The sequence below is a fragment of the Doryrhamphus excisus genome, chromosome 1 (assembly GCF_030265055.1).
Source record: "Doryrhamphus excisus isolate RoL2022-K1 chromosome 1, RoL_Dexc_1.0, whole genome shotgun sequence".
NCBI lineage: Eukaryota > Metazoa > Chordata > Actinopteri > Syngnathiformes > Syngnathidae > Doryrhamphus > Doryrhamphus excisus.
The window spans coordinates 31784823-31800825 of record NC_080466.1 but is presented as its reverse complement, the minus strand read 5'-3'; the positions used below and the strand labels follow the sequence as shown (position 1 = coordinate 31800825).

The 16003-nt window shown below is 48.5% G+C and overlaps 1 protein-coding gene across 1 annotated transcript in view; it reads right to left on the bottom strand.

Moving 5' to 3' along the window:
* man1a1 (mannosidase, alpha, class 1A, member 1) overlaps positions 1-15728 on the bottom strand; it is a 54231-nt gene extending 38503 nt beyond the window's left edge. Inside the window, exon 1 of the mRNA XM_058064356.1 lies at positions 15005-15728. Within this exon, the coding sequence (XP_057920339.1) occupies positions 15005-15517 (513 nt within the window). The 5' untranslated portion in view covers positions 15518-15728. The remainder of the gene's footprint in view (positions 1-15004) is intronic.
* Between the last annotated feature and the right edge of the window lie 275 nt (positions 15729-16003).

Sequence of the window (16003 nt, the reverse complement as noted above, 5' to 3'; positions counted from 1 at the left end):
ACCCGCTGGCCCCGGCTATTTCAGACGCGCTAATTGGCTCCACGCTAAAAGGTGTCACACGCTTACGGCCCAGCAACACCAACCCTGTAAGTACAGTACAGAAGGGAGGAAAGAACCAAGGAAGGAACCAAGGAAGGAAGGAAGGAACCAAGGAAGGAAGGAAGGAACCAAGGAAGGGAGGGAGCAATGGAGGGAGGGAGGGAGGAAGGTAGGAAGCAAGGTAGGAGGCAAGGGAGGAAGCAAGGGAGGAAGCAAGGGAGCAAGGAAGCAAGGAGGAAGGAAGCAAGGAAGGAAGGAAGGAGGGAAGGAAGCAAGGAAGTGAGGAAGCAAAGAAGGAATCAAGGAAGGGAGGGAGGGAGCAATGGAGGAAGGTAGGAAGCAAGATAGGAAGCAAGGTGGGAAGCAAGGTAGGAAGCAAGGAAGCAAGGTAGGAAGGAAGGGAGCAAGGAAGGAAGAAAGGAAGGAAGGGAGCAAGGGAGGAAGGAGGGAAGGAAGCAAGCATCCATGATACGCAGACAACATTCCAGTTCTGCAAATGAGACGACTGTACTGCTCTCCAGTTCCTTGTTTGAGTGAAGAATCTTCCCAAAGCTGGCGGCCTCGGCCAGGAAGCCTTCCACCGATGTGGGAATGAAGTTGAGCTCAGAGAGCCGAGTCAAAAGTCCACTAAAGGTGTTTTCCAGCACAAAGACCAATCATTAACCACCATTGAAAGGTTGAAGTGTTGTTGACCTTGTTTGTTCTGCTGGTCCACCCAAAGCGTACGCCAACACAACCATCCTAGTTGACGTTTACGTCTTCTGGCTAAATGATGATGCCTAAAGATGACCGTTATAGAATGAACAGACTCGGATTCGTTCCTGCATGACTGAGCCTGTGGAAACAAAGGAATGAAAGGTTCTGCTATAAAGTGTCTGACTTCCGTGTTTCCGCGGTGCCGAATGCCTCCAACAGTGGGATTTATGTGAGATTTAGCTGCCAGTACTTAAAAGGCTTGTCATCTCTGTTTGCCACTTATTCATCCAGCTCCCTTTTTCCAGTCCTAGCGCTGTCAGCCGCCATCACAAATGGCCTCTAATTCGGAGGAAGCGGCGTGGCGTGTTGGCCCCGCACGATGCAGGCGCCAAAGGGAGCGCTGGAGCACCTGTGCGCATCACTCGCTGGCGTGCTGTATAATTACACGTACAAAAGCGCAAACATAATGGCCAGTCAGCCGGGTGGCACAAATCTACGTCTGCAACCTAATGGTGGGGAAATGAATACTTGTCTCGCCCGTGCAGACTAGCGCATGGCGACAAAGCGGCAGAAACGGCCGATTGACAAGTGCGCTCGTACGACATGGAGAGGTGAAGTGAAGTCGAGTGTGAGAAGGCGGAAATAAAAGCTCTATTAGCGCTGGGGAGGGAAAACAACACTCTCTGCACTAAGTAGTACAGATCATCTGTTCCAGGGTCAAACTGCCAGGATTTGAACATTGTTTACTGGGACACAAGAGGAGAAGGAAGCGTCCCCCACACTGTAAATAGCCAATGTTGACATTGTGACGGACAGATGTGTTTGGTCATAAGTTCGTGGCCGCAATCCTCAACCAATCTAAGCTGGACACGTGTGGCGTAGGACACGGCCCCCTTTCTGGGCTCGTGTTGTATAGAAGCGTGTCTTGTAGTTCTTTGGAGGGATTGTGGCATTTCAAGAAGGTCTGGGCCGTAAGGTTTGACCAACGCCTGATGGGTCCATCACACGTTTAGAGTTAGCTTGTGTTTACCAGAAGGATCTCCAACGTCTAATATGGAGACAGGAACCATTAGTCTTAAGGACCAGTGATCCGTGACAGTCGGACCAGCACATTTCCGCTGTGGAGACTTGAGTGCAGCGTGGGTGGGAGTGTAGGGGTTGGTGGGGTGGGGGTGTGCAAGGGAGGGGGGGCCTTTCGACAGCGCCTTTGACATTGTACAGCCCAACAGGAGGTTCAGCCCACAACAGTGCTGAACTTTTGTGCTTCCAAGTCTCCCTTTTAGACCTGCTGCTCGGCCTCCAAACAGAAAAAGGCAACATTCTTCCAAATCCTTTCCTCACATCTTCACCCCCCACGGCGGGACAGAGGACGGCGACGGCCCCCCCTCATTTTGGGTCAGTGTCGCATTGTTGTGCGGTTACAGACAGGAAAGCTGCACCAATCTCATGACCTTTTTAATGCTCTTAGCTGTCATGCAAGTGTAAAAAGAAGCTAGCCACCGGCCTCAACAATATTAAAAACAACAGAGAACTAATTTTAATGTTCTTAACTGGCATTTCGTTCTTAACAATACTACCAGGCCAAAATAACCAACCTGGGGTACCTTTCAAGGTGGGCTAAGGTAAGGTAAGATAAAGGTGGCCCCTGAGGACCACGGATCCAGGAATCTCCCGAGTTATCACCCGCTAACTCAGATCCGCTGATGCTGGCACAGTTGCCAGTTAGCTACTACATGACTGCCACCTGCATCTGCTTGTAGACGCCCCCCCCATAAGACGAGGTCAGTAGCTACAATATGACGCCCCCCACTCCTACCCCATGGGGGTCTGAGCAATGCTAGTAGAATTAATGACTTCACTGGAACCATGAAATAAGTAGAGGAGCAATAGAAGTCTACCCATGCCCCCCCCCTCTTGGACACATCATGTGGGACAAAGACCGAAGCGATGAAAGTGCTCGAACACGTCACGTTTGTCCTTGAATGGCACCTCAGCATCAGATGGCTTGTGAGGGAACCACGTTTGTGGAGATGGCAATCCGCCGTAATCCTCACTGAGCAGACAGTCTTTGCAAACGATCATACACTCTAACCAACCAATCCCACCGGGGGTGGGGGGGTGGGGGGCACAAAGCCATTCGAATCCCAGGAGCCAGATTGGCGTTTAACGGTGCTGATAGCGGCGTGGGCAAGGCGAGCCTACCTGCGAAGCAACATTACACTCTGATCAATATTAGCTGATGGCTGTCTGGGGACGGTGGGGGCGGGGTGGGGGGGGGGGGCGTGTTGGGGGGCGCAGTATGATGAAATAGAGGAGCGTTACAAAATCTATACTTTGCAATGACTGCTTAGTTAAAAAAAACGATTTTGGGTAGTAAAACAACACTCCGTCGGGGACGCCATTATTGCAGACAAAGATGTTCCAATAAAACCTGAACACAGATGTCTGGGTGGGATCCAGAAAGGAACCAGAGCGCCTGTCGGAATGTTTTCCAATGAAACATGACTCATCAGGCTCCATTGTTGGGTTCCTTCGGTCTGGACGCTGAATCATGCTTATCCTTGGCCTCATCCTTCCTCGCTACGTCTATCAATGGCGGAGTTATCAAGCAGCCACGACCTCAAGCGATGGCGGCACGGGGGCGTTGGTACCCACACGGGGAGGTGTTTTGGAACGGTTGTTGACATATGGCGGTTATTCAAACAAATAATTAAATGATCACTGTGTTGTGGGTGACTATTATTAGTAAAAAAAATATATTGAAAGACAAGTTATGAAGTAGGGGCGGCACGGTGGTCTTGGGGTTAGCGCACAGACCTCACAGCTAGGAGACCAGGGTTCAATTCCACCCTCGGGCATCTCTGTGTGGAGTTTGCATGTTCTCCCCGTGCATGCGTGGGTTTTCTCCGGGTACTCCGGTTTCCTCCCACATTCCAAAAACATGCTAGGTTAATTGGCTACTCCAAATTGTCCATAGGTATGAATGTGAGTGTGTATGGTTGTTTGTCTATGTGTGCCCTGTGATTGGCTGGCGACCAGTCCAGGGTGTACCCCGCCTTACGCCTGAAGACAGCTGGGATAGGCTCCAGCACCCCCCGCGACCCTCGTGAGGAAAAGCGGTAGAAAATGAATGAATGAATGAAGTTATGAAGTATTGTGGTCACTACGACCACATGACGCTAGACTACATTAGCGTTCACAATACATGGACAGCCCAGCCGACATGCCATGGCTGAGATCGGGTGGAAAAAAAGGTTTTCCTCTCATTTCCTGTGGAAGTGGTTAAGGTATTGGCTTACATAAATTGGAGCAGCTAACTAGTTAGCTCAGTAGAAATTCGACTGGGATGATTTCTTTTCCCAAGTGATTACCAGTTTATTCTTGTTTTTTTTCTCCTTGGACTACGCTGGTAGGCCAAATGATGTATGTAGTATTAGTGTAGTATACTGTATGGCCTTCTGCTATGTACTTCTACTTGACAAGCGCTGAGAAAAGCAGCAGGAAAGGTTGGCGAGCGTGATGAAGGAACCCATCTCCCATGTGATGCGTGCCGGACGAGTGAGTGATGAGGCCGGGGGGCCGGCGTCGCCCGCCTCTCTCCGAGTGCGGCTCGTGGGCGTAATGGAGGGGCAGGAGTGAAAAATCAATGTGTCTTTCACAAAGTCTTCATTAGTTTGCCTTTGGTCAAGTGGCTGGGTCAAACCCAATTGGTCTGTTTCCTCCACGCCAGACAAAGGTCAAATCAATACCGATACAGTACGGCGATGGAGACGCGGCTCAGCTCAGCACCGCTTGTTAAGGCACAAAGGAAGAGCGCGGACGCATCGGGCAATTCCCTGTAACGAGCATGGATTGGGATTGTTAATCACTGATTATGATTGATGGTGGATGAAAAGGATGAATGGACATTTAAGGTCACTTTCAGCTGCATTGAACTTGTGATTATTGACAAAGACACCCTGTGGCAGCCAGATCCACTTGGACACCGCATAGATGTTTGGCAAACGCTTATTTCAAATATTATATTTCAAATCATCTTCATACATTTTCTTTTGGTTTTATTCTGACTTTATTCCCATCATGTTATAAGGGTGCACCCCACCTCTCGCCCAAAGACAGCTGGGGTAGGCTCCAGCACCCTTGTGACCCTCATGAGGATAAGGGAAATACAAAACGGATGGACGGTCAGTCTGGAATACGGAAAAATGGCGGCCTTGTGGAATTTTGGAATAGAAGAAGCGAAGCTAGAAACATGGAAGAAATCTGGAGGGTTCCGATGGACCTTCAACAGCTATGGAGAGATCTAGGAGGAAAGCACCATTTTGGAAAATTGAGTACTTATTGATTGATTTTTAGGAAATGCCAATAAAAAAACAGCAGCAGGCCAAAGTACGGAGACCTTGGACCCCCCCACTTTATGAAGAACTGCTCTGTCAATCTTGGGAATCTAAGATTGGTGGAGTCCTGCAGCGATGTCATCAGGCTGTCATGGACGTGATGTTTGCTGATCCAATCACTTAAACAATGCGGATGGCAGCGTCCGTGATGATCAATACACTCACGTCACCCACTTTGTCCACTTGTCCAAAGGCCGCTGCCCAATTCCAGCCCAACACAACAAGCTGATTCCACGATTCCGCCCTTTCAATTCACGAGTCTGCCTATTATTCCATCCTGGATGGCGGATGAAGGTGTGATAATGTCGTGATTATGCCACATCTCAAGGCGGACAGAATTAGATTGGCTCCACTCCTGACTAATTAAGCCACACATTCAATTGGACGGTGCAGTATTTCATTAACTTTTGGGCAAATGCATTACCTGAAAATACCACGACATTCCAAGCCGTAATTATTGCATTACAATTTGCATTACAGTTGCATCCGTATCATTTGCAGCTCCTAGTCAAACAGTTGAGAATTAGCATAATATGCCCTTTAAATTCAGTGTTGTCAGTGCGGGACCCCCCCAGAGTAGCTTTGCATGATTAATCATACACACGCCTGTCCTGTAAGCAAAGATCTGTCCCGGTCTCCACACACCCGACACTATTTATCTGCATATCCGGTGCATAAAAGGCAAACAAATGCTTCATGCACCCAACTCATGTTCATGCAAATGACTGACCAACGGAAGAATTCCCAGCATCAATTATACGCCGACTACAAAACTGTCTGAATAATTTAGCGTGCATGCTCGCCACATACACTCCACAACACTCCACCTGGCCTCGCTGCGAGGACCAGACCGCAACGAAACTGCACCCCCAACCGCAGACTCGGCCGCTGACACACTCGGTCAAGTCTCGGCTTGTTTGCCACATTTTGGCATCAACACCGGCGGCACAGTCGCGACGGCCGCCCTCCACCGCCGCCGGCTCTTTGACGTGGCCTTTGCGTGTCAGCGCCCTTTAACTGCCCTGTCAACGTCTGAATCAGACCGCACACGACGGGCGCGGCGCACTCCACAGCTCGCCGTTTTCATCTCAGGCGGGTGGAGCCCATTCAGGGACAAGCCACTGTGATCCACTCCAACAGGGTCGGGCTACATCCGCAAATAACAAATAATAGATTACAAAACATTTTCAATGGCTGAAAATTGAAAATGATAAATGTTTTAAAATACTGATATAGTTTGTTAATATTTCAAAGCTATCTGGTGGCAGCCAGCAGCTGAAACGTGCTAACGAGGCATGCCCACCTTAGCATCCTGGAACCCGTCCTGCATGTACTTGCCACCAATCTGAGCTGTAGACACTTTTTCCCAGCTTGTTTAGGGAGCAGACTCCATTAAATGAGTCCTCTGGTTGCTCTTAAGTCGTAACGGTGGAAAGTTGGCAAGATCTATCATGCCAATCCTAGAAGATGTTTTTCCCTCCACCGATGCTTTCTGACTGAACGTTCTTGCTGATCATACACAAATTGCTGCATCTCTTGGCCTCGCTATGGCGTTAATGCCCAGAGGCTAGCCCGTTTGCTGATCAGGCGTTTGCCTGCGACTCTAATAACTCAGATGCTAATTATTCAAAAAAATAAAAAAGCAAATGCAATAACAAGCAATGAGCTTCGGCTTTTGCAACTCGGCGCCCCGGACATCAAGCCATCCCACCAGGAGATTACCCTCTCGTCCTTACATGATAAAATATGCAAGGATGGCTTGCAATGCTGAAAAAAGAAAAAGAGTAGCTCGCTCATGCTGGGCAGATTGAAAAATAAATTGACTATGTGATTGACAGCCGCTGACTTGCGGTATTAGACTGAATTGGATTTGGGAAAGAAAGCAACCGGCCATGACCCCCTCCAGTTCTCAGGACACGGCCATGGTGAATATCCAAAACCATTTCCTTGCGTCGCCATCGGCAGGCATGAAATATCTACCCGAGACAAACCCGGCTTACTGTCAAACTCTGGCCTGGGGGCCAAATCTGGCACGCGCCGCAATTTCATCCGGCCTGCGGAACCGTTTGCAAAATAGCACCGAGTTGGTCCGCCCCGTGGATCTTATCAAACCAAATGCTTCCAGCTGTCGACATCATGAAGAGATTCCTCTGGATGTTTTATTTTAAAAAAGTGGAAACAATATTGCATACAGCACAAACTTGACAAGCATTTGGAATAAAAGATGCCAGATTCAGCCCAAAGGTCATTGAACTGTGGGCTGGTCCATCAACGACGGCTTTATTGAAACCAACAACCACGCCAATGTCCAGCTCGGTACGCAACTTAAGGCAGGTTGTGAGTTTTGGGCCCCCCGTCTTACAGGCCCCACATTGTTAGTTTGTGTCCAAAAGCAAACCCTCACTGAGAGGAAGTCCTCAGGCTGTGTTGTCAGCGTGGATCGACAGTAGAAAATGACCTGCTGACAAATGAAGCATGAGAACCCCAGGAGATGATTCACAATTTATCATTTCATAAGAAATAGAAGCCGACTCTTCAAGTTTGACCAATTAAAGTTTTACACTTTGCCCAGGTTTTACGTGCAGGGGGAAAAATAAATATATGCACTCTGCAGCGCTACACATATAACACAATCGATCGTCTTGAATGCTAATGAGCTAGCCGCCTTTGGTAGCCGTGAGGGAGACAAGACAAATGGCCCCGCCTCGCCTCGCTAATCCGAAGGCGCCAACAAACACGCAAGGCCCGGTCAGTAATGGCGACCTCGCCACGTACATTTTACATGTTTGCGTTCACCCGATGGGGCCGAGGGGTCGCACCGCTTGGTATACATCATTGGCGGTGTTGGGGGCCCGGGAAGGGCGCTCTTAATCCTGCAGCGCCGCTATGGATGCTAATGATGCAAAGTGTTGTCCGAATGTGAACGGAGCCAAATAAGAAATGTTTGAAACGGCAATAAAGCTGTGAAAGAAAGAACTACAGAGGAACGTATGAGAACGTATACGAGACGTATGCAGACGTCCGTAGAAGCAGAGCTCCTGGAACACGAGCGATGACATCATGCTACACACAACAAGGTAGCTAGCTCAGGAGGTCCATGGGCCGGCATTACATATTTGTGTGGTGACACTACCATTACTTACTACCATTACTACTGTAACAACACATCCCCACGAGGGGACAAGATCCCCTCCACCCCTACCTCCCCCAGGAAGAATTCCTAAGAATCACATGCAGCTAGCACACCTGAAGCAAAATAATAGGAGCCTAGTTTAAATATTGTTGATGGCTTCTTACTGACATCTTTTAAGGAGCGGGTGTCAAACATCTGAATACACAAAAGCCGCCCCCATGAACGGGAGTTTATTTGGCTTATCGGAGAATAAATCAGCACTTTTAACTTGGGCAGCTTTCGAATCCCCCGCCCCGCCCCCGAGGAGTTTGCAGCTGACACGACACCGTAATGTGTCATTGAAATTTAATAGCGCACTTTGAGCACTTAGAACATTACATCTTAAATGTCCAAAACGGGACACCCTGCCACACTCGCATGCATCACAACACCCAAAGTGCGCCCAAAGACACAAGAGAAACAAGATGGCCGGCCGTTGTGCGGCGGTCGCAGCCTCCGAGCGCATTCAAGCTCACTGCACACTTTGAATTGGCACACTCGTGAGGCTTCCCATTCACGGCTCGAGCCTCGCTCTGGCTCCGACCTACCGTGCAAACATCAAATGCGTGTAATTCATCTTGCTGCGGGCCTCTCCGAATCAACGCTCAATGACTACGTGCACCGGTGGGGGCCGGCCCAGCCCCGCCCAGACCAGCCAGCACACAAGGACAGTTAAGTCGAGCAGCTCTAGCCAATGAGCTAAAAGCCGTGGGTCGTCAAATCATTGTCTAGCACAGCTCTGGAGGCATCGGGGGAGAGGTTACCACTGATACAGTAACTGGAGGGGGTGTCACAAGATCTCGCAAGATTAAAATGTGATGAGATTAGAAAAAAGGGTCTTGTGATAATAGATAATGAAAATGTAGCTCATTTGTCCCGCCTCCATCCTGTATATTTGTCTGTTTTCCTCATCTCTCAGAGAGTTCACTCTGGGCATTGGTTCAGCAGCTAGACGCTTCATAGAACAACATCCTTCCACTGAACAACGGAGTGAGACTTCTGGTCAATCATACCATCATCTCGTCTCTTGGGGGAGGGGCAAGGCATGTTAAATTATTCCATGATAAATGAGTATTGACTGGCAGGGTGAATGAGATGTGTTTTCTGTGGAAAAAACAGCCTTTGTTTGACAAAATATTGTTTGACTAAAAATCAGTGAATGCAATCCACTGTCGCAGTGGATGGACATGCTGCCAAAGCCATAATGAACGGCGTCCTCCGACTTGTGGGCCGTGTGGGCTGCTGGGCTCACCCGAGGCGACAACTCAACTACTCAAAAGGTCACAAGAACGCATCCCAGAGAATCACCCCATCAGTCACCCAGGAAGTCTATATGGCCTCATGCGGCGTCATGGGAGCCAGCAGGCAGTATACATAAGATGGGGAATGAGAACATTTCCCCCAGCGACAACCCGCCCCCCCCACATACGAACACAACCGCTGGGTCTGCATGGGATACACTCGTGACGCTCCTTGCAGTGTAGCTGCACGAATCCACGCTGATGTAAACAGACCTTCCTCCCAGGTGACCCGTATATTCATGATGTGTTTTCATGCAATAATGTTCATTACTGGAATCATTTGATGCTGTTTAAGATGCTGGCATGGATCACAAAGTAGATGCAAAGATGCAAAGCAGAACATCAGGCACCTTCCCTTTCTGAGTGCTCTAGCGAGACAAAAACACTAGCATGGGGCAGCTAACAATGCACGTCATGGGACACGCCTACAGTACCCTGCAAAACGCCACCAGTGTTCCATTTCCATGACTTGCGTAATAACCAGGCTACAGTGACATTGTTATTATTGTTATTGTAGGAGCTAACACTGAAGAACGACCTTCACCAAGTAGCGACACTTTGCAAAGCTAGCATGGTCGGCTTTTTGTTCTGTGAAGCGTTAAGTGCTCCCACACTTTTGAAGACTTTGGTCGGCCTGTTTTCTCTCCGTGTTTCATTTGTTGACTTTCATTGTCCTTCGGAATTACCACTTCCGCTCTGACTCCACCTCACTCTAGAGGTGGAGGTAATTTATTTCTTTATTTCTGCTCCACATCGTGGTGAGTGACACATCAAATCGATAATGAAATTCATTGCCAACACTTTTAATTGTCGATTTCCATTATCGATATTTTCGATTTGTTGTTGCAGCCCAAAACAACATTCACAGGCACGACAATAGTTTCCTGTCGCATACTGCGGTACGCGCAGTACGTGCAGTACGTGCAGTACGTGCAGTACATGCAGTACATGCAGTACATGCAGTACATCTCGGTGGCCTCCAAACGTTCAGCTTGGCTGACTGCAACGGCTCCAGGGCCGTATGCAAGACAGCAGGGCGTCATGGCTGCTCCAGCCATTAGACGATTAAACGGAGCCTTTTCAGGATTCAGCAGTAACTCTATCTGACACACACACACACACGTGGAGAAGAAGTAGGTCCAGAAGCCAGGGGTAATTAGTTCAGTGGTCGATACAGAAATAGGACTTTGAGGCAGGCGGGTTAGGCTGATGGAGAAATTCCATTTCAGGTTCTAAAAGATTAGCCAAGTGGCTAAATAGCTTGGTGTGGGATACACGTGTGGAAAGCCTGCATGACAATGGTTCTAATATGTAATACGTAGACTGGCATGGGTGTGTGTTCTCCACCAGCTCTGACATTTTGACACCTTTTCCAGGCAAGAACATCTACAGACTGAGGAAGTAAAACGCTTGTCATTTGTTGGGTCGGAATGTTAAAGGGCCCCTATACTGATCAGTTCATTTTAAAATGATATTGGAATCCTAGGGTAGGTTTCTTTTCCTAAAATACTCCATTCTTCTATTCCAGTCTTCTCCTCGTGGCCTACATGCTGGGATTCCAAGAGATTATTTGTTATGAAAGTGAAGTGATAACTACTTGACAATTAAACAGTTCAATCATCTCAGAAAAAGCCCAAAGGTCTTGGAGGACACGGTGCTAAAACGTGGTCTCATCAGTGGGATGATAATGGAGCACACGGTCCATTCGTTGGTGCGTGGTCATTATGTACAAATTAGCCAGCTGCCATTTTGATCTAGCAGGAGCAATTAAAGCCAAATAAAAAAGCTGTTTCCAGATCAGCGTTTTTTTAGCTGGAGAACCGACAGTCGTCGTGATTTTGGTCCTTTGTTCTGGAGAAGAACTAATCTGATTTGCAGTTTTGTGCTGGACTAGAAAAAAACTAAAGAGCGGCACTGACCTGAGCTTTTATTGACGGCGCCGTTGCAAACTTTAGCCCTGCTAACACTTCACCATCTGTGGCGCTGACATTCAGCCTCGTCGTCGCCAGAACAACGCGACCTTTCCTGACCATTTATTGCCACCATGAATCACGGCAATCTGGCCGTCATAGCCATGCTAATCCACTTATCAGATGCCGCTCGTTTCAGGATAAGGTCTCAAATTACTCAAAACTCCACTGAGTAAATCCAACCTGACAACTACATTACGTGCATGACAAAAAACTGTCCCTCGTTTATGGCTGTTAAATGTTTGCAGGCCCGACCGTGATAAGTGAATTTCTGCTAAATTGGATTCCATATGAATATATTCTATATTTTTATAGTTCATAGTAACTTAATGACTTTCTAAATACAATATTTTTATCATGATTAGACCCCTATAAACATAAAATAACACCCCAAGCTCATCTCGACTTACAAGAAGTGAATTACTTCTGTGAGTTATTATGGAGTATGAGACAACAAAATATTTACAGAATGTCCAAAGCTGGTCCAACTATTCAGATATTATGTTGGCTTGTCGGTGACATCATCGTTTTTGTGTCGGCCGTTTTCAGATTTTCCGCTCTGGAAGGCGTTTTTAAAAAACTGCTAAATTTGAGGTCACCTGGAACCCCGTTTTCGTGAGAACTATAAAATGTTTCCATCTTGATCGGCAAACGTCTGTGTGTGGATGGCCCCTGAGAGGGTGATACAAGATCCAAGCATTTCTTGTCAAAGGCAGAAGCCCACCCCAACCAAGACTGGTTTCACTCTTTTGTGGTGCAAATCCTGTCTTGCAGATGGACTGGCCTGATAGAGTGGCCACTCAGGCCTGAAGTGGCCACAGATAGAAGACCTGTCGTGAGTGAGGAGCAAAGGTGATGCCACCCAAACCACCACAAGAATGAAAAACAGCATGCAGTACCAAATCTGGGACACATTTTAGACGTGTATTCTTTCCAGGCTACAAACAATGATGTGGCGGGCCATGGGTTTGACACCTGTGGCCGGGACAAAGGTATTGGGTCACTGGTAGGAAGTGGAGAAAAGCTAGAAAAGGGTCCATCCGGTCTTCAGTGAAAACCTTTTCAAAGAGTGAGTGTAAATTCATGAGGTTGTAAACCCCAGAGGGACCCGAGAGGCCCTGAGGGCCCCCCAACCTCTTTCCTGGTCATTTGTGTGGTCTTGCTGAGATGAAGACGTAATTCATCAACATTGGTATCCATGTTGCCCAGGATCATAAACACACCGCATGTACAAGGAAGCCCACTTGCTGTCAACTTATGAAAAATAGACTCTCTGAGCCAAAGTAATGGTTCTTGGGCTTTATTAATACTTGATGGTTTAACAAAATATCCCCCAGTAAGACCATTTGTGTCACCAGTGCTTTTTCCCCCAGCCTCAGTGGAGGCACCGGCTGCTGTTTTAAATGTTAGAGCGTAGAGATAGAAATCTGGAATGGATGAGTGCGATATAAAGCACAACACTGACGTTCAAGTGCGACACCAATCTTTACTTCCTGTCTGCCTGCCAACAAACACAGCGGTGCACGAGTACGGCGCAAAGATAAGACGGGAGATTAGATGGCAATATGAAACCTGTCAACATAAGGCCGTCTGATAGCGACAGCTTTTAGCATAAATAAGCTAGCATCAGAGTTAAATGCCAATGATGTGCAGGAGTCTTTTGAAGGTTCCAGCTAGGCTGCCTTTTGGCAAGACGGCACCTCATCTCACCTCACGTTAGAGTCCAAAGTGCTGGTCGTAAAAATGTATGTTGAACCAACATGGAACGGACTGAACTCAAACAAAAGGACCATCGTGGTGAAGAGAGAGCTGATCAGAAGGTAAAGCTCTCAATTTAGCGCTCAACCTATGTTCCCACCCTCACCTCACCTCACCTGGTCATGGGCTGTAGATCATGACCACGGTCTACTGTTGTCCACATTGACAGTTGACTGTGGTGTTCATCGACAATGTGTCCTGGGCAGCGTGGAGCAAAGGATGAACCATTGTGCTCCAATGTGTCCCAGTGGACTGGTCACCTGAAACCACCCTTTGTACTTTCCACACAATTCCACACCGGTGTTCTACGGACAGATACGCACTCCGAAGCTGACTGCAATCAAACACCAGGCGGAACAAACACACTCACACACACCGCTTCCAACAATAAACATGAAAGACAACAAGGCCTTCACATAGCACAGCAAAAAACACTTCTTGGTCCGTGAAGCATTTTTGTGCGCGAGAAGCCTACATGTTTGCCTTGCTGCCTTCAAGAGCCCCCAGGGTTACCACAACAAAAACTGGTTTAGCACCCTCCCCATCCAACATGACACAGGTAGAGGATCCTCAGGCGCGATAACGGACAGGAAGGAGATCTGCACTGCTTCAAAAGTTTCAGTCTATTGACACTTCGACGACACCATGGCTTGAATAGAGGAAAGTCGTTTAAATTACGTACTAATGAGCCCCACCCGCTACATTTAGAAAGAAACAATTTTTGACATTTGAGGCCGCTCTAGTCTAAGCCGCAGATGGCCACGTGTTTTTACCTAAACTCCTTAGCATGACTAGCGTGCTCCGGTGAGATGTCCCCCCTCCCCATCGGACTTCAACAACCACCGCTGTCCAATCAGAAGCTGCAGTAATTCCACTCCTGATCAAACTAACTTAGGATTTGTCAGATCAAAACTTCGCATTATTATTTTTTTCTGATTAAGTTGAGTCTAATCTTCATATAGCCGTAGAAGTAAATATTCTGTAGCAGTCCAAATCTTCTACAATGGCCGCCATTGGAGGGCTAGCAAGTTGGGCTGCAGCAATCCAATATTTTATATATCAATAATAAATAAAATAAAGATAAAAACGATCCAATGTCACAAACGCTGTGCAGAATTGATGGCGCTCAGCAGTCCTCGCGCAGACCATGTGATTGTGACAAAACATCTTATGGAGGATAATGAGAAGGAGATAAGAGGATGGGAAGGTCTTTCTATTGGTCAGATGTAACCATGTGATCCGTGTCTCTTCATGTAACTTACTAAGCACGTCTGGAACACATACCAAACAAACCGTAACATAGTGAATCCCATTGGGAACACCATGGTACAGCATAGGTGCTGCAGCCGGTGGAGAAGGTGTAGAAGGTGTCTGATGTTCTTGACATGGCTTGGTTCCATGGAAAGTTTGCCACTCCATAGCCACCTCATGGATGCGATGCTACACTACTGAACGTCTTGCGGACACGACACTACCAACACGGGGTCTGGTTCTGCGGTAGGACGGACCTTGTGGGTCTACCGTGCACGCCGAATCCAAGGTGTTCAGGAATAAGTAAGCTTACGTCAATCAGGCATGGCGAAGTGAAAACAGGAATAAAGACAAACAAATGCGCATTTCATTTGACACTTCCAGGTATGGAGTTCCGGTGCGAGGTCGGTGCCGTCTTACCTCCTTGATTTTAGCCCGTTTGTCCCTCGTGGAAGCGTCCAGGGGTTCGTGTCCGGTGGCCCCCGGGGGTCGCTGGTACTCGATGTAAGGTAAATCATTGGTGGTCTTCCCACCTCGACTCAAAGTCTCCTGGGCAACTTTCTCCTTCTCCTTCAAAATGTCATGCTTGATCTCGTCGGGTCGTTTCTGTAGCGTATCCTTGGCCTCCAGGAGGGCTTCTTCGTGGTCCTTCTTGATCTTGGCCAGGACCTTCTCGTCACTTCCAGCCGAGCCGAGCTCCCCGACGCCGTCCGGACCGGTGCGAGTGTTGGTCTCCACGGCGGAGGAATGGAAGAAAACTCCGCTGAGCAGCTTGGAGGAGTCCGGCAGGAAGAAGATCGCCCCGAAACACAGCGTGATGAAGCCGCTGAAGACCAGAAGCAGGATGAATTTCTCCGTCAGCCTGAACGACGTCTGGCTGGCCGACTTCCGACTCAGTATGGTGGTGAAGGGCAAAAGAGTTGGGACAGGCATGTTGCTCCTCTCCCCGCAAACACTAAAAAGAGCTTTTCTGGGCTGCGATCGGCTCACGGTGGCTTCGGCTTGGGCGCAATCCGCTCAGACGTCCGCCCCCGGAGCATACACGCGGAAGACGACGAGGGGAAAGCCTACTTAAAGTTGAGGTGGAGCGGCTGAGGCGGAGCGAGTGTGTCGCTCATAGTGGAGCAACGCGACTGAAACGACGCTCGGTAAGCACAGGAAAGGGCGGGACGACCGTGACTGACAGTAGAGATCGCCCAATCGCGTTCCGACCCATGCCTGGTGGGGGCGGTGATGGGGCGTGGCTACCCCCAGATGGAACTGCCAAGAAGTACTCAAGTAGAGCGCCTGAGTACTGATCAAATAAACTACAATGAACGGGACTGCGGACGCCCACAGTGGAACCGAGCATAGTACGCCATGGAGCAGGAGGTCCGCCATGATGGTGAGCAAGGCAGGTGGGCGGGGCTAGGCTCACAA